We start from the raw sequence: 23518 nt of genomic DNA on the forward strand, positions 1-23518 counted from the left end.
CCCTCAATCACCAAAACAGGTATCCCATCTACACAGCTCTCAGTTACAGTGGTAACTGTAACCAGCCGGTGGTCTATAAAATTAGTATCATCAGAATTTACTGCAAGATTTAGATATGACAATTAAAAATAGTATTTATTCTTTCTGAATAACTGATCTGATGCACAAGCTCAAATTCTTCCTGTATTAGGCTAAGTTGCCAAAAGAGAACATGAAATGCGTGAAATATTAGGGCTTCCTCCAAAACTTTGTATTTTAGATTGCAGTTTGCATTCCCTAAGAAATCCTCTTAACCAAGACCTTGCTACAATACCTAAACAACTTTGTTCAGTAGCTTCCCTTATCTGAAATCACTTAGAGAATTTTTTTCTTCCAGTTTTATATACTCATAATTTAACAAATACTAATGAGCAACTCCATAGCAAATACTTTCACCTAGAATTCTTGTACAGTCTGACAAATGCCCACAATTAATGGACCTGGTAGTGTACTCATAGATCATAGTCTCCAAATAATAACTGGGTTAGTAGCTAAGCTTCAGGAAATTTCTTGTAATCATCCTTTGTTCAGATTTTTAGCCATCCTTATCTGAGAATTTTATTAAATTACAGGTTTTGTTAGTAAACCCTCCTGTCTAAATCACTGGCCACTGTTTTGGCAATTGATAAAAGGTCCAGGAGGTTTTTTCAGTCCGTACTGACACAGATACACCACTTCAGATGTGCTGAACAAATGTTTCTATGTCACCTTGCAGTCAAATGCAGTATTATATTCTTTGCTTATTCAAAATACTACTGTGTTCAGAACTTTTCATCTTCAAAGTCCAGACTGTATTTTTTAAATCTAACATCACTTACTAAAATCTTTGTTTTAATATGTTTGTTTTCCTGGTGTGTTTTCTTTCTGACTGTTTTTGCTGCCTTTAATGAACTGCTCAACCTAACAGCTTATTCCTTCAATGTTTTTTCCTTATAGTCTTGCACTTCTCTCTGAAAAGCCTGACACACCAAAACACACAAATGCTGTAACTCACTCTCTCTTTCTAGTTAGCTCCTTGCTATCTAACTTGCTATAAAGGCTCACTTCTCCTTGTGTTAATGACCTGCAGAATTTCCTGTCCAGGGACTGGGATGTGCTCTGTTACCCACTCACTCAACCTGTGTAGCATCTCAGGCACATGGTGACTCTTGGGGTGTCCTGTGCAGGGCCAGGAGCTGGACCCTTGTGGGTCCCTTCCAACACAGGATATTCTATGGTTCTATTCTAATTTCCACTTCTATTTTCCCCAAAGCAAAAGCAATCCAGATGGAAAACAGCCTTGTGTGCATCCAAAACTGCTGGAAGAAACAGTGTTAGCCCCTCAGTGAGCAAGGGCTTTGCCTTGCTCCTGGGAACTGTTATCCATCACTCAAGAGCAGCGTTCTGCAGGCAGCCTGCATCAGCTGACTGAGGAAAGCTGTGCTCAAGCTCTCCCTTCCTACCCCAGGGTCCCTGGGGAACTCTATGGCACACTGATGGGGCTGGGGCCATTGAGCTGAGCAGCACTACAGAAATAACTTTGTCTCCCAACAGGAGGATCAAACAGGATCAGAATGCTTGAGCATCCTTTATTTGATTGGATAGCAGACCTGCACAGCCTGTGGGGCAATGGTGTGTAACAAGATCAGGTTTGGGCCACGTGAAACTCAAAACACAGGGCCTGTTCTTCCCTTATGTGCACTGTCATGGTGGAAGAACTGTGTCTTTATGTAATCATCAGTGTGCTGTCAAGGCTGGTGATTGCACTCTACAACTTCCTTGGCTACAGCTGCAGCCAAAGCAACATTACTCTTCAGCCTCCTTTTTCTAGTTATCAGCAGAAATTTAAAGCAGAATATGCCTTGATTAGATAAAGCTGTTCAGGATGTGCAGGAAGTTGTGTACTTTGCTAGAGCAAAGTGGGAGAAACATGATTTCATGTTCCTGTGATGGATGTGCTAAAGCAGTAACATGAAACATCACAGAACAGAGGTTACAGAGGTAACTTCTGGGTCATATGGAGTTAATAAATGAATGAATATATGAGTTAAGTAGGATTAAATACTAAAGCAGGCTTCAGAGATGATTTTGGGAGCTGTCTCCCTAAGTGAATGCACACCGTACCTGTGATATGTTTTTTCTCACCTACCATGACTTTCCACCTGCAAGTGCTTCATCTGGTTAAACCCCACTTGTTTCTTTTCAGAAAAGTCTCTGGCTCACAGTGAGTTTGGATTACTTAAGCATTGCTTGCACAGGTAACTGAAAAGAGCAAGAAGGTGTGGGGCAGTCAACACTGGGGTCAGCCTGGGATGCCTGTCTTCCATTTGGCTTCATTATTCTCCCACTTAACATCAATGTTTTGGTCCTTTATCCTTTGTTTCCCAGTAAAGACAGTTTTCTTTCTTTTCTCCAGATGACAGCTGTGGTGAAACCACCCCTTGGGATTTCTCACGTTCTGAGTGAGAAAAACAGTGGTGCCTGAAGCCTTCAGGAGCCATCCTGCATGGCCCCCCCAATGGGAATCCTGCTTTAACAACTCATGCACTGAGAAGAGCACCAACAGCCACAACAGATTGCATTCCTGGCCCTCAAGGAAAGAAAAAAAGAGATAATCCACAACATTCTGCTATAGAAATGGCTCATTCCTAGGCATGGAGAAGCATTTATTTGATCAAGCAGTACTAACACTTCTGTGGAAACAGAAGAAACAGAACCTCTTTCCACATATGCACCATCCCAGGAAACTGTCAAGTGCAAATAAGCAGCAAGATATAAGGTATTTCACAGTGACCTCAGCAATCTGTCCCCTGGACTGGATTTTTAACCTTATGAAGACATTTTGTAGAAAATTGTATAGGAGAACAAGAAGTATCAGGAGTAACAGGCACTTCTCATTGTTAGGTATTCTCTAACAGGAAAAATTGCTCCATCATTACCAAACTTATTGCACTTTTTTTTTTTTTCCCATTTTGGAGAACTAAGATCCTTAAGGATCTTGGCTTTTGTGCTTCACAGGAAGTGGCACTAAACATGACTGACATCAGGAGCAGTCCATCCATGGAAAACTTAGATAAATGTGTGGGTCAGAACATCTTCCTGCTGCTTGTTGTGGAGGGTTCCAATGCCGACTGCTGGGGCTGGTAGAGGAGGTCTGCTCACAAGACGGAGCTGAAATTTGAGTCGTGGGGAAATGATTAATGAAGGACAGAACCACATCTTGAGGTCCTGATGCCACAGTGATATCTGGTGTCAGATAACTGGGCAGTCCTAGCTGGAAGTAATGCAGGAAGTTATCCCCCATCTCCCAAAGACCATGGCTCCAAGGACGTTGAAGTGCATGATCTGCCAGAGCAAATGGCACCTTTGCATTCTCCCTATTTGGGATCTTTCATTATCCTGTCTACTTTGACTGAACACCATGTAAAATAAAGCTCCAGTCCTGCTCTTCACCAATGGTGCTATAAAGAGCAGAAGTAGCTGAAATTAGAACACACATTTGGTTTAGACATCAGGATTAGGTTTTTTGTTGTAAGCACCACAGAATTTTGCATTCAAGGTGGACTTCATTTTAAAGACTAAAACACCCTGGGGACACCTTACCTTAAGCCCCAGCTGCTTTTCAAACCGTGGAGACACAAAGGACCATGGACCCATGTTCTGTGGTTCTTCCTGACTCCAGATGAAGACTAAAGGAAGGATAAAGGTACATAACAAAGGTACATAACAAACATACATATTTACCTTTTCAGCAGAGAAAGAAAAACAGTTTTTTATTTTTGTAGCACCTCTAATTTTTTGTCTTGGCACTACCTTTGAAATGAAGGCATGCCAGACTCAATTCCCTTGCAGGTCAGAACTGAATTCAAACCCAAAGTATGTCCACCATTAGGGTGTACTGTGCGTATATTCTGCTTTTCTACAGCTATTTTCAAAAGCTACTAAAAGGACTAGACTGCAAAGACCAGTACAAAAAATATCTCAAATAGTTTTCTCCGATTTTCAGTGCTGCTTCTTGGAAGCTAACAATAGCAGAAAAAAAAAGAGTTCTTTTAACACTAGAAACATTTCTGAAACATCCCACTCTAGAAACACTTGGATGTATGAGAGGGAGAACAAAGAGTAAAAAGCCATTACAGCTCTTCATCTTAAAAAGTAGGCAACAGATTTAGTTCAGTACTTCAAAGAGACTAGAAACAAAGGTAGACACCTGGCTGACCTTTTGCATGGTTGTATTTGCTCAACTCTTGCTGTAAAGCTTCCAGGGGGAAAGGACAGAGTTCTTCAAGTCTCAGAATAGCTGTGCTGTGCTGCTTCTCTCCCAGTGTTTCTCTTTGCTTCACCAGAGCGTAGTAGTGCTTTCCAGAACACAGCACCACTTGAGTGACACTAAAAAAAATAAGAATGTTTCCAAGTTAAGTGTTTTACAGAAACTTGATGCAGAGCAGCTTCACACTTCCAACCAAAAAACCAGTCAAACTTCAAAGACAACTTCATAAAGCTAAACTGCTTCTCTAAACCATCTTTTCTCTTCTTTGCCTTCCCCTCCCCCCCCCCCCCCCCCGCCCTGCCCTCCAACAAACTTAACTTTTGGGCACAATATGCCAGAGGTCCTGTTTCTTCAGTAATTCTAGGAAAATTACTTTACAATGGGATTGATCTCTTTTAGCTTTGACTATTAAAAATTGAACACCCAGTCAAAGCTAGTCATCTTGGCATTCTCTGTAGAAAATAAACCAAAGGGAGAGAAGACCCTCCAGAGGACAATTCTCTGCTGTGCCAAAGCAGGACTGCCTACTGGAGAGACATTATACCCTCCAGCAATCACAGAGGTCTTGACTGCCCAATCTTACTGGAAAAAGCAATGAGATAAACTACACCCTTTGTGCCTCACCATCCCACTTAAAAAAGCCAAGATGCTAAGGTACACCCAGCCTTTTCATTGAGGGTCAGGAAATGAAGAGGAAGGAGGCTCTGACTTGGGTACTACTGGGACAAGGAGCAGATAAGGGGAAAAAAAATTAAGGCTGAATTGGTTGTCATGAACAGGATTCGCTGTAATATCGGAAGGGAGAGAGATGTACACACACTTTATTATTGCCCCATCTCATCAGCTCAGGTGTTCCAGCCCCAGAACAAAAATTCTGCATTCAGTTTTGGGCCACTCGTGACAAGAAAGACATTGAGGTGCTGGAGCCTGTCCAGAGAAGGGAACAGAGCTGGTGAAAGGTCTGAGTACAAGTCCTGAGAAGCAGCTGAGGGAGCTGGGGGGCTCAGTCTGGGGAAAAGGAGGCTCAGGAGGTGCCTTTTCACTCTCTACACCTCCCTGACAGGTTGTAGTCAGGTGGGAGTTCCTCTCTTCTCTTAGGTAACACACAATAGGACAAGAGGTGACAGCTTCAGGTTGCATCAGAGAAGGTTTAGATTGGATGTTAGGAAAAATTTCTTCACTGAAAGGGTCAAGCACTCAAACAGGCTTCCCAGGGCAGTGGTGAGTCACCATCCTGGAGGTATTTAGAGGTCTATAGGTGACATTTGGGACATTGTTTAGTGGTGGGCTAAGATTGGACTTGATGAATCTTAAGGGTCTTTTCCAACCTAAACAAATCTATGATTTTATGATTCATGTCACAGCTGCTCCAGTGACTGTCAGCTAATGGACATGGTTCAGAATAGGACCCATCAGGTTGGTAACTACAGTCACAAACTCCCTGTGAGGCCAAGGGGCGACAGCCTAAACACTTCACTGTTTTGCAGACAGATGTGGTAACTACCAACTATTGCCAAAAAAAGGAGAGGAAGTAAAACTAACCACAGTCGCCTACCATAAAACATTTTCCCCTCAAAGTCTCCTCTTTCCTATCATCTCAAATTTGAGCTGTTGGGTAGGAGAAAGGGACAGGACATATCTTTTGAGCTTCTCCTCTAAGAAAGCAGAGCTACCTTTTAGGATCTACTGAGGAGTCACCAATGACAGGCTTGAATGTTGTCCCTGGGGCCATTTCTTCAAAACTTGATACAGCAGCCTACATGAGGAAGAGTTGGAAGTTACCAAATCTTGCTGCTTTTTTTCTCAGACCAAAGTCAGAAAGAATACTGAGACAGGGTTTTGATAAGTACAAAATACACAGTCTTCCGTTTCCCTCATACTCCTATTCCCAGTGAAAAATAGGATGATAAGCTTCCCAAGAACACCAGCAGGCCAGGAATTAACTCTACTTCTAGCTCACCTCCACCCAGCTTTAATCAACCTGTTTGGTCCCATGCAGGCAAAATTCAACTTATTTGACCCCAAAACAGCAATCAGAGAACACAGAGGGAAAAGAAAAAGGGGAAGAGAACACAAAAGAGGATAAAGATTAAAAAAAAAGAGGAAAGACATTTTTCAGCTTACTGGGAGCCTGAGTAACACTTTGGGAGAAGCAACAATGAGAGGTTTCCTGAAGTTTCGGACCATTTGCCGCCGAAGTAAATGGAAATACTGTGCTGGGGTGGTGGGATGTACAATTGACATGTTGACCTGGTCACCATCAACTCCCTCTTCTGAGCTGTCACACATCTATACAGGGGGAACACAGCAATACCTTGTCAAAACAAGCAGAGAGGCCAGTATGCAAGAAAGAATCCAGGCACGTGAGGTACACTGACCTGTATAGGAACAGATTAGTAAATATTCAAATTCAAGAGAGAACAACTTCAGAGAAGAAATGGGTTTAGCATTTAACTGATAAGATTGTGTCTGAACTGCCTCCATGGAGCACATGGCAGCTCCCAGAACACTGGCTGCCAGTGCTGTGCTGGGGATGTGTGACCCTCAGAGGTGTGCTGGGTACCTGCAAGAACCGCTCCATCCGGCAGGACGAGTGCTCAGGGCCTGCACCATCATAGCCATGGGGAAGAAGAATTACTATCCCACTCTGCAGAAGCCATTTAGCCTCACCTAGAAACGCAGAATGAAGAGGAAGGAAAGGATGATTTCCACAGAACATTAAGCCACAGAAAACATTACTTTGCACAAACTACTCAGGAAAAAGAACAGACAATTTCCATATCTTTGAATACAAGCCTGAAACATGCTGCTGGCATTTTGCCCTGAGGTTCATTACAGTGAAATAACACATGTAAGGTGATCGGAACTTTCTGAAATCATCAGGTAGCTCTGAGCTCCCAGAAGACTTAAGTGTCCACATGGAGCACATGACACAGCAAAATTTTAAAACTTCTTCTCTGCAGGTATGATCCCAGCAGCATCCTGTAAACCAGTCCTGGCTAACACAGCAGTGCTCATTCCCCTGAGCTCTGCCAAACCTCCTGCACTATATAAGAGATTACAGTCAAATCCAGAAGGTAATTTATGCCAGCTTCAAATACATGTGGGTGGGGTAAGAGGGCGTCTGAATTTCCATCTATGACTACAGAGGTTTTATATCTGAGCACTCAGCAAACACATCAGAGTCAGACCTAGTAAGGTGATGTTGTGGGGATTTTTGTTTGTTTCTTTCAAATAATCACTATTTTCCTTCCCTATTACTTCAGAAAGTTTTCAGGTGCTTCATGAAGGGAAGGTACAGCCTGTAAAGCTATCAGCCATATATAAACACAGTAAAATACATGTGGGGGAAGAAAGGCCATTAGTATACTTAATTGTCCTTCTGTAATGACTGTACTCTGCTAAGGAGTTTTTCATTTTAGATGTACTGTCTTCAGAATAAAGTTGCACAAAAGTCAGGACCTCTCAGGCAAGCTCATAGGACTCCTTGAGAAAAGAGAATTCTTTGCACATGTTGCCCTGTTACTTGAAAGGGGAAGGATTTTCTGAAAACATGCATAATTCAAATAATTAATTTTTAAATATATTAATTCCTTGTACACTCACCTCCAGAGATGAAAGTGTCAAATATTATCTGGGCTCCATTAAAGAAGTCTCCAAATTGAGCTTCCCAAATTGGCAGTAACTTAGGGCTCTCAATACTCATTCCATATTCAAAACCAAGCACAGCTTCTTCAGACAAGGGACTGTTACTCACCTAACAAAAGGAAATTGATAGGAGGGGTGGCTAAGGAAGAAGACAGCCAGGAGTTAAGAAGCATTGAAACCAGGCAATCAGTGCTGGGAACACACACTCCTAAAGGCAATTGATAGGCACTGATTTTTTGCATTTGAATGAAGACACTGAGGGGAAAAAAATAATATGTGATCTCTCAAGGAAAAGCAACCACCAGGCAATCAGTGCTGGGGACACACACTCTTGAAGGCAATTGATAGGCACTGATTTTTTGCTTTTGAATGAAGGCACTGAGAGGAAAAGAATAATATTTGATCTCTCAAGGAAAAGCAAACCCCCTTGTTAAAGTTATAATTTGTAATGACAAAGAATAGGGATGCCCTGACAGTTTTTATGTCCTGAATCTGGGGTTTGCCAGAACACATACTACGCCTACATGTATCTCAGCAGCTTCAGAAAATGCATTGTTTCAGCACAATTTGAAGAAGGTGGTCTTGTGGGCCACAGAACCTACCTCTAGGAAACCCTTCTGGTCTGGGGACATGTGATTCAGAGGAATGTAGGTATCATCTGTCTCTTGGCAAACCAACATTGCATGTCGTTGGCTAAAAGTTCCTCTGCCAACATCTTGTCCACTTAGTCTGATATTAAACCCTTGCCAAGCAATAAACACAACACCAGATCAGCAAGTCATGCAGAAAGAAAACATGCAGGAAATAATTCTGTTGCTTGTTATATCTCTTTTTGGATTTCCCCTTATCAGCAACATCAAATCTCAAATACAATTCTTAACCGGCAACTGCTCTAGCTCTCAAGCACATAGATACTCTGACATTATTTTGGGTAAAATGGTTCAATTTACTGAAGCAAACTGCAACAAAAAAGAAGTGTGTTCTGTATCATATGTAAATGAAGATTTGAATTCAGCCTAGAGAGGAGGGAGAAGAAATAGTAGCATGAAGCATGCCAAGTACTTTGGAGCCCCACTGCTGTCAGCTGCACTGCTCATGTGCTCACCTTTATGCACAAATGTTTTTGGGGAGTGAGAGGGAGCTACAATTCTTTGAAGACATTTAAGACTCAGTCTACAAAAATTAGTGACACACAGGATTCATATTTACTTTCTCTTAGACCGTGCAAATTGTCAGATTTATACACCATAGCAATCTTTTTACTTAGAAACATCTAAGAAATCTAATGTCATCCTTTACTGACATTAAAGCAGAAATATTTTACTGTCTGCTGTCTAGTTGTCTCTTACCTTGGCTCAGCAGAGAACCAAATGCTAAAGTTTCAGCTGTTGCCCAGTCCAGCTTATTTCCTTCCTCCATTTTTTGAACTCTTGACTAAGCAAATAAAGAACAAGAAAAAAATTACTATTTTGTCTTTTCCCATCTGTAGCTCTTTTGGTGGCACATACTAATATTAGAAGCTAGGAAAAAGCCACTACACTACAGAGAGAAATGCTATATTCCTGCAGCCAGCTTAGGCTGAATTAGATTACAGAGTCTTATTTCAGCACATCCTGAAAAAGGTTGCTTGAGGACCACAGAACCATAGGTGATCCAAGTGTACACCTCCCAGTCAACAAACTGTGGACTGATTAATTAATCCTAGTCTGAAAATATTACAAATCTTAGCATAGCACAGAGTGTAGTCTTGACAGACTGCTGATCTGTCTGGTTAGCAGTGCTGAAAGGTACCAGGTCAGGTGCAAGTATTTCAGTCTCCAGAACTCTTCCCTGGCCTGCAGAACTGCAGACAGATGATCAAACTGAGCTGTGGAGTTCTTGCCTTGGGCTGGGAAGGCAAAAACATAAGTCTTTTGAAATACTCAACTCACAGCCTCTCTCTGGTTACCAAGCAGACACCTGCACACACTCATCATCCATCAAAGGGAAACATTCACAAATCCTAAACTGATCCAAACCAAACACCAACTTAGGAACTATCAAAGCCTGACTGTCAAACTTGGCCACATGTTGTCTAGTGTTTATGTTATAAAACACTCACTACAGGCTGTGTACACTATTGTCAGGTTCCTGAGTCGTTCCTTCACAAAATACTCATTCTAATTATCAACTATATAAATGTTAGTAAGTTATCATAATAGTTTCTTTCTATTTGTAAGAATAATGAACTGTATTTTCTATAAATTTTTTCCTCCATTGCAATAAAATATCGTTGAAATAGCAAACTAAAGTACATGGTCAGATCTGGGGGGAGAAGTATTTCTTCAAAACTGGAGGGCAAATGGCATCATCTCATTCTTGAAACATCTCAGCCTGTTTTTTCTAGAGAATACCATGCTCTTCTCTAACTGGCAACCCTGCTCTGTTTAGACTTCTTCCTGTAACAGGTTGTACCTTTGAGCCATGGGATCAGAAATATCATGATGCTCTACTAACCTGTGCATAGGTCTTCAGGAGATGGCTGTGCATCTGGAGCTCTTCAGGCACCTCCACAGACTTTACTCCAATGAACTGCAGGAGAGGCACAGGCATCCCCGTGTCCCAGGTGGTGATTGTGGCAGAAGGCTCCACGAAGTCTTTCCAGTGAGCCTGCAGGTTGGTAGCAGGTGGATTGTACAAAGTCATGTTGGCAAGGTGATCATTCAGCTTAGAATAGTATGTGGTCTTTATCTCAGACACTTCAGCCTCAGTCATGAGCCCAGAAGCCATGAGGTGTTCTGCATATGTGTCAGGGATACTCTTACGGGATCTGCCAGGGAGAGAATCAAACCACATAGATATTAAGCCTAAAAACAGTGTCACAGGAGAACAAGCAAATACCACCTTACTACAGTCAGGTACCATGGAAAACTCATGTAAACAGTGTCCTGGTGCATTATACTTATTTGCATGAAAGTTCATTTTCCTGGCATTTTCAGAAAGATAACGGTTCTCTTAGAGATGTGTCTTGTAGTCCTTAATTAAAAAAGTAAAAGAGAAAGTGCTATAGTTGGCAGTTACAGGTAAAAACAAGTCAAAACCCCCTCTGTGCTACCATGCATATTGCCTTCAGAGAAATTCACAGTAGGATTTCTGCATTGGAGAGAATCAAAGCAACCATTCCATAAATGCTTCACTTAAAATACCATAATTCACTGGTAAATGAATTTTTGTGTGTTTTTCTTCAGGGATAAGGATGGAACCTGAATATATTTAAATGCTTATGAAGACGAGTCCCCATTGGAAGCAGCAGGACGAGGCAAAGACAAGACAAACATCACACTGGCTTCCTGCCCATTCTCCCCTTGGCACACAGAAGGCAACTTTGCCCTCTGATTAGCAGTGGTCACAAATTTGAAATTCAAGAGCTGTGTCCAAGATTATTCTCCAAAAAGCACCAAGCCACACAGTCAAGAGCCAACAGTAATGATTGCTCATTAACATCTTATTATCAAATTCATACTGTAGTCAAGGGCTGCTGACAGTGTAGTTGCACCTTACAAAAAGGCCTGTGGATATGTCAAAGGATCTCACACAGAGACTTCTGTTGCAGCAGCAAGACTTGAGCTGGTGCAAACATATTTTGGCAGTGCAACCCTTACCTGATGATTTTGTACATGCTGGGGTTGGTGAAGAAGGGCTCATCAAGCTCATTGTGGCCCCACTGCCTGTAGCACAGCAAGTCCACAATGACATCCCTGCGGAACTGGCGCTGGTACTCCACAGCCAGTCGTGTGGCACGGACAACTTCCTCAGGATCATCCCCGTTCACATGGATAACTGCACATCCGACGATTTTACCTGTCCAGGAATTCAACACACAACAGCAATCATACCCAACCCATTCCACAAAAAGCACACACACACCTCCTCTGCTGAAACTACAGATAGCCCAAGTGAAGTAAGTATCATAAAAATAAACCAAAAAAATATGTTCTCTGTCATGAGAGCTGGGGTAAGGAGAGGAATCTTGCCTAAGAGAACACAAAATTAGCCCAACCAGTTGTATTTGTCATTTTGTGCACAACTTCTTTACAAGCACTTTGTTCCCAGAGGACGCAGTTCCTGCATCATGTTTATGTGGTGGTGTACAGGAACTGGGAGAGAACTACTTGATTGCTTCTCTTTCAATGAGAAATTGAGTTTCATTTCCTTCTTATCCTAAGCTATCACTACTATGAATTCATACAGGCCAAAAGCAATTTTCTCCCTTATTAGTAGGGAGTATCATTCTTTCCGCTGCTCTTCCTCCAGTCAGAAAAATCTCTTCATTAAGGAGAACACTGTAAAATTTCAGTATCTTAACATCCTCTCCTGTATGACAATTTGGCTGCAAGCAACAGTGCTCCTTTTATACTTTATCTGCCCAAATTGTGGGAAACTAAGATACTTCAGCCATTCCTGGCTCATGTCAAGTTTCCCTCCCTAGCAAAATACTAAAGCTCAGCTACATAACAGCCCTTTCTCGCTGGCAGGTAAGAAGAAAGGAAAACTAAGGATGGAGGAAAAAAAACAAACCCAAACAAAAACAATGTTATATATAAATAACACAAAACCAGCCCAGGTAAAACAGTAGAAACATACACTACCTACCTTATCAGATTTAATGAATCTACTTGTTTGGTTTGATGAAACCGTAAGACAAACCCTTGACGTTAGGTCAAAAGCATACAAAAGTCTATTTTTACTTATATGAGACATATACAAGATAACCAACTACTATGTCTCTGATCTTACTGATAATACGTCTGTTTATTACTAAGAAAGATCAGTCCAAAACAAAGCTTCCAGTTCAGGTATAGAAAGGTCTTGAGCTTACTCTTTAAATTGAAAGCTCAACAGGCTGACATGACAACAAACAAAACAGCAAAAATAGAGGAGTATCTGACCTAAAAATCTTGCTCAGAAAACATACTGTGATGATTTTTATGAAATATAACAAGATATATTTAAAATAAATCTGTTATATAGTCCATTGCACTAACTTTTTAAAAGCTGTCAATAATATGACAGAAACTGGGTTATAAAGACTTCACAGAAATCTTGCAATTATTTTATCACACCCTGTAAAAACACGACAAGATTTTCCCTTGATATTTAGTCTTTGCCATAAAGCAGATAGGGGAGGGCATATTTTTAGCATGTGAATTGTTGCTAGTAGGAGGAAATAATAATAAATTCCTACTCTACCATGAAACTGGAGTTATAATAATCTCTCCCCAGACCTGACAGGCAGTTCCTATAAAAAGTCTTACACTGGAGTTAAAAATCCTTTCTGATATAAGTGGCAATCTTCCTTGTGATTCAACCCTACCTACCAATGTCACTGCAGTACAGAGATGACCTTCCTCGCTCTGGAGGAGTGGTATAGCCAAGCTGGTTATTAACAATCAAATGGATGCTCCCACCAACTCTGAAATGTGGTAGATTAGAGAGGGTCAGTGTTTCTGGAACAATCCCTTGCCCAGAGAAAGCAGCATCGCCATGAACCTACATCAGGAAAGAAGTTGGAAAAGTCTCATTAGGAAACACTGGATGAACAGCAAAATCAAAACCATAACTCATTAAGTAAGACCTTCTAAATTGGGTACCTGGAACAGATACAGTTGCAGCTGAACCCACTTCTTAATCCCTCTCAGAATACTGTTTCCATGACTTGAGAGTTTATGTAGCCTTATCACTAACACAAGATCATAGCATCCAACATATGTACATGAATGCTTGATGTAATCCCTACGTGGAACTGACCTATAATCTCTTAAAACTGACCCACCAGTGTCCAGGTGATTGCAAGTTTCCTGACTATGGCAAAGCTGCAGCAGTCAGAGGCAAGCCACCGACCCCTGAACAAAGGGAGCCACTTGCCACAGCATTCACTACACCTTTGCTGAAGTTGAATGCTGGTGAACTAGGCCTTATGCCCATTTCCACCTTATCAAACAGACAAGAACAGAAAAACAAGTGGAAAATGAACCAAATGGAAGTACTCAAAAACAACAAAAAACTTTCAGAAGGAAATAAAACCTAAGTTACCTTTTGAGTTACATTTCAAAATAGCAATAGCTAATGAATGTTGCAAATAAAGAAAATAGTTTGGAAGGGGAAGGGAGAATACTGTGATATCCAACCCAGGTTTCCAAAAAAGGCTAGAGGTACTGGAGTGAATACCATCTAACATTTCAATGTTTAGTAATTGGAGACAGTTCTCCAATGAATATGATCAGAGCTTTCTCAGAATGCAGACTCCACCATTTACAGATCAAAGTCACTATGCAGATTGATGTACTTCCTTACTGAAACCAGGTAACACCTCTACGTTCTAGCTATGGAATGGTGGTTTCAAGCCTTAAGAGAATTCTGCAAGTACACCAAGATAACAGAGGTGTTGCAGTGAAACAGCAGCAGTGGGGTTTATACCATTCTAATGCAGATTTTTAAGAGGTATCACAGCAAAACAAAGGTAACTACTGCAAGAGAGACAAGCCAGGATCCCCACTCTATCCCTCACCATGTTCCCTCACTTGTTCCTGAAGTGTTGGGTTTTCGCTTTTCCTTCCTGGTTTCTTCTCTTGCCTAAGAAGGCTACATATCTCAGTGACAGCATTTGAGTGAAGACCCAAAAACATCTGAGAAAACTTTATGGCCTTTAGCACATCCCAAAGCATTGAAGCCTAAAGACAGTGTAACTATCCAACTACACAAAACTGCTCATATGTATCTCAAACCCCAGAGGATTTGATTCTGTGGTGCAAGTAGGATTTTACTCACTCTACCAAAAAAGATGGAGACAGTTTTTGCTAGGGCACATTTTTCTCCTGGCTGCATTAGCAAAAAGCTATAAGCAAGGTTATAATCAAGTTTAATTCACCAGTGACCCTGAGGGTGGAATTTATTTCTGGGAGATCTTACTCTCAGATTTAATTTCAATTCATAAACATCAGTAGTAGCGTGATGTTCAGAAACTGGAGCTAAGGTGTGTGAGAAGGTGAAAAATAAAGCACTCTCCAGCAGTGATGGACAACTAAACACTGCAGAAATGTCCATGGTAGTTAACCAAGAAAAGTTTTATAATCCTTATAAATTCTGAACATAGTGAAGAAAATAAGAACTTCAGACCTTGGACAATGAAGCTCACCACTGACAATGGCACCTTAACTCATCTTTACTCATTCTCCCCTCTAGCTTTGGTACTGAGGCTTGTGGAATAAGAGAAAAAAATTACAGTATAAAGCTCAATTCAGAGTTTAGAATGTTTAAACTTATATCTCTCAAAAGAAAGCACTGTAAAAACAGAAAGTTCAAAGACAAACTCGCAAACCAAGATTCTGAAAAACAAGGTGCCTGATTTCATCTCTTTCTTTTCAAAGAGGTGAATGAGAGCAGTTAACTGTTACAACTAAAAATTTGCCCGTTCTCAATCTCACTTGTGTACCTCTAAAAGACACAATCACAAAGTAATGAGGGTCAGGCTACATAATACATTTTCTTCCTTTTAGGAATACTTTGAATCAGTTTACTAACATGGTGGTGTTTAGCACAGAATCAAATGTTTCTATTCTCTGCTATGCAATCCACCCTACCACTTAACCACACAAATCCCTAGAAGTAAATTTTTTCCTGGATAGGGAGAGTCCATTTATTCTGAAGAATCTTTGTTTAAAGAGTCATAGTACTTTCATTACTACATGGTGAAGATCTACCATTATGATAAAGAAACAATAGTATCTTTGCAAACTAAGACATAGCTGCACTGAAAGATGGAGACACATTGGGCAGCAAAAACTGGCTGTACTTGCAAGCTCTAAAGACTTTTTAATAAAAAATTAAGAACCCAAACTTGCCCAAAATATTTTGTATTCTCATGTCTGCTTTTTCACCTATATCTGCACCCTTCCACAAGAAAGCAAAACATTTTTAAACTGAAATATGTTTTCGCTTCTACATGTAAATTCCCCCACGTTTGTTACGCTTTGCAGAACATTTCTGTCCAACTTGGTTTTATCCTGGCTTTAAAATGTTAAGAGTTCAACTCACTTGTTTTTCCAAGTTGAAGTCAATGCAAGAGAAGAAAATTTATCAAAGAACTATTTAGGATTGCTTCTACAGCTATACAAGTGAGTTCAAGGAGCAAAAGCTAATTCCAGCAGAGTCTTCAACAGTACCACGACAAAATTCTAAATCCTCCTGAACATTATGCAGCCTTGTTGACAGCTCTTATCCAAATTTGAAAGAAGACTTCCAGTGGCAGTTTAAATGCAAAAGTGAGGAAAGGCATACGTGGCTCTCAATGCAGAATATTATTCAAATAAAGGGAGGTATCAGAATCAGTTATTCAGAAATTTTAGAAGTGCAATTATTTAAATGCCACCATCATCACAAATGCCACCTGGAAATCTTCTCTGCCCTGCTCTTTCCCTGTAAAGATCCCAGTTCTTGACATCATACATTAACTCAGTTTTGTTTGATATTTCTATGTACACTCCTCTTAACATTCTATCAGCAAGTCTCACAAATATAAATTACAATATGTGAGCAAAATACCTGCAGGCAAATAACTTTATCCCCAGGCTGTGCAGAACTCTCTGGGGAGTAATCACCATCGAGCAGAGTCTGTTGCCTGGCTCGTGTCTTGCCCACAGCCACTGGGTTGATGGCTTCTAAGTGTGAGGGGTTGGGGAGCAAGGTGACATGCACAGGTCTGTGGGAGCCGAAGTCCAGATCTACAGAAGATGTCAGGTGGGAGAGAACATCCCCGATGGCTGCTGAATTCTCTGGAAACTCACTCAAACCACGCATCTTGCGGAACATGAGCTGCATGGAAATACAGATTTGGTTAAAACCCTTTTCTGATTCACTGACATGTTGAAAGAAAAACATTCTCCTGCTCCTGAAACTGCAAGGATGCTTCTAAGTAACAGCACACAAAACTCTTCATTAGAGCTCTTTTAACAGTCTCCTGCAGACAGTTCACTGAAGTGTTGATAGGAAGGGGGAACATTTTATTGCTTCAGCATTTACAGCATAGCCAAGTTTTGGGGCTTTTTTTACTGCAAATAAACCAGGCAGCTGGCCATAAGATTATAAATCTCTTACCTCAGGAGGAAGCTGAAGCAAGCCTGTGAGCAGATTAAGCCTTCCCCGATGAGGCATTCCAATGATGATATCCATGACCCCGCTATATGCACACATCTTGAACAGCTCATGGAAGAAGCCCATCATACTCTCTGCTCCTTCACCACCGTATCGCTTCACTGTGGCAAACTTGGTGGCCAAGAAGTGATCAAACTCCTATTAAAAACAGGACAACTTCAGCATCATGCTATTTTAAGCTGCAGCCTTCTGTTTATAAAATTGAAATATCATTTATGTTTATATCCTTGAGGCATATAAATCTAAACATACCCCTGGATAGTCTCAGCTCACTCTCCACCCACACAGTCTGAGAAGAGAAGCCATGATAACTATAAAAAATCAGCTCTAAGCAGAAAAATGTTGCATTGAGGACAAAACTTCATCTGTCTCACATGGAAGGTGCTTCAAGAACACCAAACTAAGTTACAAATTCCTTGGTAGTTTACCTGTTTTAGGTGGAAATTTAGGAATAGTGTTCTTTTACAGTATAAACCATAATAATCTTGAGATATATAAGTGCTAACAAAGCAGTGTTTCATTCTGATTTACATTAGGCACAGTCCTTATTATATAGGTAGAATGCTTGAGAGAAGAAAAATAAATGAATCTGTATTTACTTCATTTTCTTCTCACTTTACTCCATTCACCTCCTCCTAGAAAGCTCTAATAAGTGACCAAGTTTTAGAAGCACTGGAAATTTCTTTAGTTTTTGCAACTGAAGACAGAAAGTAAATGAAGTCTGTAACTGAGAAGACTAAACCACTCCCAAAGATCTGAGCCAACTGCTAGCTGAGCAATATTTAGTTCTAATAAATAATGTATACAAAACTAGTCACATGTAAAAGCAGTTTTCTTCTGTCAGGGTTAAATTCTATACTCTCAGTATAGTTCTGGTCATACTGAAATTAAAGTAGAGCACATTGGGGTCCCAATATCAACCTCCTGTATTACTATCAGGTTCCTCTAACTGCCAAAGAGGTGACAGAAAATACAAAGTGGGCCATATACTTCCTTTTAGACACTGGAAAATATTACATTTAACACTCCTTCCACTTGGAAAACTGGAAACAGGGACACTTTCACAGATCCTGCTCTTCTACCTTTCAATCCTTCTGGATAACATGGGAAGAAAAGGTGAAAAAATTAAAACTTTTCACAGTACAGAACTATTGGAATAAATTTTCTCAATACATTTCAAAAGTACATAAATATTTCACTTCCTTACAGAAGGCATTGAACAAAGGTTCCTTGCTGAAAAGTACCGTATCTGCCAGTTCTATATGATAACACCTGAGTTGAACTCTGATTTGTTCTTCCAAAACCTTGAGGGACAGCATACTTTAAGGACAGTAAAACAGACCAGCATGAGGGTGAGAGGAAAACACAGAACAGCTAAGCCAGAGCATGAGATTTCACAGAGCTCTGCTCAACCTTGTGTTCCCCCAGCTCATTTCATATAAGCTGTCAGATCATTAATCTAAGAGTATCTCACTTTTGAAGACTAATTATTCATGGGTTTATATCTTCATTATTTCATTAATGGCTGGTAAGTAAATTCAGCAACAAACTCCAATGAGATTCCTGCATTGCACTGCTTCAGGCAAAACCTAGTACTTCTTCCTCCTGCACAGTGTCAAAGCCTTTCAGGACAGTGAATGTTCTTTTTCTGCATGAATCATGTCCAGAATAGTAAAGGATCCATGACAGACTCCATGACTATTCCAATCCAGTAACAGGGAACAAAGTACCTGGGACTCCAGCATCAGTTTGCACAAGTGCTTCTTCTCTTCAGGTGTAAATGTTTCTTGCTTTAGCTCTTCAAACCTTTTAGCAAACCATTCTCTCTCCTCCAAAGTTGGAAGCTGGCTTGTTTCTATGGAAATATGCCCGCAGTATATATGGTCAAGATAAGCCATCACATCCTCTACAGAGGCCTCCTCTTTTCCCATGTTTATAAGTCCTGGTGGGAAATAAATTTTATTAGTCACTTTGGGGGAAGAAGGGGAAGCATTAAGGCCTGTTTTGGAGAAATAAAGCAATGAGAGAGATACCCTTCCTTTGTTTAAGGCTGCAGCAAGGCTCTAAGAGAACAAAGACAGTTCTTGACTTCTGCACCTGTACTTTCAAACCTTCCCCATGGTGTTAAGTACTATGGTAAATCATAGAATGCTACAATAACACATGAAATTAATGTTAAACTTCAGTAGCTTTAAGAACAAGTACAAATTTTCATGATTTCTGAAGATGCTAGATGACAGCCTCTTACTGCACTATGACTTCTGCAACAGACCCATGTATACTGAAGTTTACAATTTTTTGTCCAACAGTTTCCATCACTGAGCCACCACTCAATATCTGACTCTTCCACAGAGCCCACAGCCCCTCAATAAATCACCCATGAACAGAATTTGATGCGATAAGGCTGTGGACTCACCTGTAGTAATGAGAGGACCCTGAAGAACTTCAGCCAGCTCTTGGATTTCAGGTACCATGTTCATAACAGCTTGGCCAGCAAAGAGTGGGTTTATTTTGGCCGCTTTGTGGCCATGTTCAGCATAGGCAGTTATTAAACGAGCAAGACCATGGTCAACTAAAATCAAAAAGAAAGCAGAACACTGTCACACACATGCTCAGATTAAATCCACTTACAGCATCAACACAGGAATATTTTTTTTCTGCTGGCAACCATCAAGGTTCTGACTGGAAAGAGAGCTTTTCTATGCAGTTGTTTCTACCTTATTAGCCCACAACAGCTCCCATCAGCAAACTGCTACATCTGCTCCCCCATGCAATTTTCAAGCAAGTACACTCTAGATTTCCCCCACAGTTCCCCTCATAGGTTAGGCTCCTGTAAACATATGCAAAGCTACTTCATTTTGCTTCGAATCTCTTTACAACAGTAAAACTACAGACAAACCAAAACTACTACAACCAGGTACGTCCAAGTCAAGATCAGCACATTACTAGTGTATAGTCTTATTTCCTAAGCCAACTCAATCCTAACACTTATGCTTCCTTGTTCCTTGCTGGAATGACAGGAGGTCTTAAAAATAATTCAGATCCTGTGACTTCAAAAAAAAAGCAAAGTCTGCCTGCAGGAGCCAAGAGGATGTGCTGAGCCAAATGTGGTAAAAATTATTGACATGGGCAGAAATGACCAGCTGAAAGGTCACACACACATTACTGTCACCGAGCACAGCCACAGACCAGGCTGATAAACTGCAAACAATAAAACATACTGCAAGCACGACCTGATACAAATCAATGTCATGAACCAGCTTATAAAGCATTCCTAACGTGGAGGGGTTTTCCATCCTGGTAAAAATGCAGCACTTACAGTAGTCAGGTCTGAAGGCTTTTGTGTTCCAGAACAATGCCATTTTCAGACCATATCACAAGGATATTTCTCTGACATTTGTATTTATATTGCTGACACTTTGCTCCAGCCACTCCAATCATACAGTCAGCCCATTCAAAACAGACCCTTTTCTCTACTGTGTTCTACAACAGAGGGACATAACCCAGACATAAGGCTAACACTGCCCACAACGCTCTCAGCCAGGAGGCCGTTTAAAAGCAATTTTTAAGATGTTACATAAAAATAAGTTGATCATTAACAAGGAGGCTACTTTGTGACGGGCCTTGGTGTCCAGGAGCTACAAACTGGTTTCACTGGTGCTTCTGGGCAAAGGGTTAAATTCCTACCAGAGTAAAGTTAATGCAAGGACCACACGCCTACCTAGTAGAGTTTTCTTCTTGAAATCGCATTTCTGCATTGCAAAATTGAGCTAAAAGCAACATGGGATTGCTACAGGAGAGAGTTACCTGTATTTAATCATGGAATCCTAGAATATTAAGGAGTTGGAAGGGACCTTCTAGACCATCCTGTCCCACCTCCCCTGCCTTGGGCAGGGACACCTCCGTCTATACCGGGCTGCTCAAAGTTTTATCGCATCTAGCTTTGAACACCGTCAGGGTTGGGGCATCCACAACCTCCCTGGACAACCTGTCAGCGTCTCACCACCCTCAGTTCGACTGGCTCAAGCGCCACGATATAAAAGGAAAATGAGAAGCGCGTGGCCGAGCTATGAGCAGCAGAACTCTCCGAGAGCCCGTCGCTGAGGAAAGTTCAGCAGTCGGTGCTCTCACAGCCGCTTCAGCCCGTGGAGCGGGGCCAGGCACCCCAGGCTTGCACAAACCACAGCCAAGAGCTAGCTCTCTCTGCTCCGCGCCCTGTCCCGCCGGGAACAACACAAGCTGCACCTCAGAGCCCCCGCTCCGTCCCCGGGCCCCGCTCCGGGGCAGCCCCCGTAGCGCTCCCTCAGCCCGCCGCGGCCCCGGGGGTGTCCGACCTGCTCTGCCGGCGCCGCGCTGCTCCTCCGCCCGCCCGCCCGCAGCCTTCCGCGGGTTGTAGCCGTAGACGCCGCGCTCGGTGCGGTACCAGCGCCTCAGGCCGCCCCGGCAGAGCGCGCAGCGAACGGCCCCAGCCCCCGCCGCGGCCGCCATGGCCATGGCCGCGCTGCCCCCGCCGCCGCCACCGCCCCCGGACCCGCCCCGAGCCCCGGGGGCGGCGCCCGCAGCGGGGGCCCTCAGGGGCTCCTGCGGTGCCGAGCGGAACGGGAAGCATACGATGTTCTGGCCTCCAGCCGGGCAATCTGGAGTGCTGTGCCCAGTTCTGGGCTCCTCAGTACGAGGGAGACTAGGAGCTACTGCAGAGGGTCCAGCGAAGCCACAGGGATGAGAAGGGCTCTGGAGCATCTCTCCCGTGAGGAGAGACTGCGGGAGCTGGGCCCGTTCCATCTGGAGAAGACTGGAAGATCTCAATGCATATAAATATCTCAAAGGTGGGTGCCAAGAAGTTGGTGCCAGACTCTTTTCAGTGGTGCCCAGCGACAGGACCAGGAGCATGGCCATAAAATAAAATCCAAGAAGTTCCACCTCAACATGAAGAAGTCTCAACATTTTGTTGAGTCTGGCAGAGCACTGGGACAGGCTGGAGTCTCTCTGGACACATTCACAACCCACCTGGATGTGTTCCTGTGTCACCTGCTCCAGGTGACCCTGCCTTGGCAGGAGGGCTGGACTGGATGATCTCCAGAGGTCCCTTCCAACTCTACCCCAGTGAGACCCCACCTGCAGTGCTGCATCCAGCTCTGGGATCCTCAGCATAGGAGGGATATGGACCTGCTAGAGCAAATCCAGAGGAGACCACCAAGATGATTAAAGAGATGGAGCACCATTCCTATGAGGAAAAGCTGAGAGAATTGGGATTGTTCAGCCTGCAGAAGAGAAGGCTTCCGGGTGACTTAATTGCAGCTTTCTAGTACCTGAAGGGAGTCTGCAAGAAAAGACTGTGATGGATTTTTTTACAAGAGCATGTAGTGACAGGACAAGAAGGAATAGCTTCAAACCAAGGGGAGTGTAGGCTTAGGTTGGGTATTAGGAGGATGTTCTTTGCCGTGAGCATGGTAAGATACTAGAACAGGTTGTGCAGGGAAGCTGTGGATGCCTCACCTGTGGACATGTCCAAGGACAGGTCAGATGGAGCTCTGATAAGCCTGGAATAGTGGAAGGTGTCCCTGCCCATGGCAGGGGGTTGCACCAGATGATCTTTAAATGTCCCTGCCAATCTCAACTTTTATGTGATTCTGTAAACTTTGTGTGAATGCAGGCCTAGGGTACTGGCAAATTCCCTTTCCACAGGCTTGGTTGTGCTCCAGTTACCTTCACAATAAGAAAATCAAAGAATATTTTTTGTCCAAATCAAACCATGATATTTGTCTTTGGAACAGGTGGAACTGGATTTCAGAACTGAATCAGTTCCAGTGCTCCAGCTGGTCTGGGATTTTGTGATATTCACAGTTCTTGCAAAGGGGCCACTTATGTTCCCTGAAGCCTGTACAGTTGGGTTTATTCATATTTATAAAACCCAGTTTTGGAGAAAAAAATAAATTACCTTTAATGCTGCAAGGAGGGCAAAAGGATAGAAGGAAAAAGGGACAGAAGAACAGTGGATATTTGCCCCAGACAATAAAGTGTAGTAGAAATGTGTCTGTAAATATTCATTTTTTTCAATTAGAATGAAGGAACCTTGAATGTAATGCGGTAAGATTATGTGATTTTTTGAAGCTGACAGTGGAAAGGGAGAAAACATTGATATAGTTAAATATTTCCATTCTGTGCTTGGGGAAAAAGACAAATGTTGCAGGCAGCTCACAGGATGATGAAATAGTTGTCCACAGTTCTTAAGCAAATACCAGTCAAACAGCACATTATCAATGTGATTTTGCTTTGAATCAAATAGGCACTTAGTTGAATTTTCCTAATTAGCACTGATAAGAATAGATTTGAGTATTAAAAATTTTCCAGTTTCTCCAATGAGATGTTTCAGTTACACAATGTGGATCTCAT

At 42.0% G+C, this 23518-nt stretch overlaps 1 protein-coding gene across 2 annotated transcripts; it reads right to left on the reverse strand.

The window, feature by feature from the left end:
* Positions 1-2648: 2648 nt before the first annotated feature.
* DHTKD1 (dehydrogenase E1 and transketolase domain containing 1) lies at positions 2649-21619 on the reverse strand. Of its 2 annotated transcripts, none has more exons than XM_062491694.1 (17): positions 21469-21619; positions 19542-19697; positions 18856-19067; positions 17069-17263; positions 16517-16786; positions 13294-13465; positions 11578-11776; positions 10433-10745; positions 9286-9370; positions 8539-8678; positions 7895-8045; positions 6852-6958; positions 6413-6577; positions 5962-6044; positions 4238-4407; positions 3622-3707; positions 2649-3189 (listed from the first exon to the last, which is right to left on the reverse strand). In XM_062491694.1, the coding sequence occupies exons 1-17, from the start codon at positions 21617-21619 to the stop codon at positions 3088-3090; spliced, it is 2757 nt and encodes a 918-aa protein (XP_062347678.1). In that variant the 3' UTR covers positions 2649-3087. The 2 variants fall into 2 exon arrangements, with proteins under 2 accessions (XP_062347678.1, XP_062347677.1); XM_062491693.1 differs by having other exon boundaries at positions 21460-21619.
* Positions 21620-23518: the final 1899 nt, after the last annotated feature.

Source organism: Cinclus cinclus, chromosome 4 (genome assembly GCF_963662255.1).
Source record: "Cinclus cinclus chromosome 4, bCinCin1.1, whole genome shotgun sequence".
Lineage (NCBI taxonomy): Eukaryota > Metazoa > Chordata > Aves > Passeriformes > Cinclidae > Cinclus > Cinclus cinclus.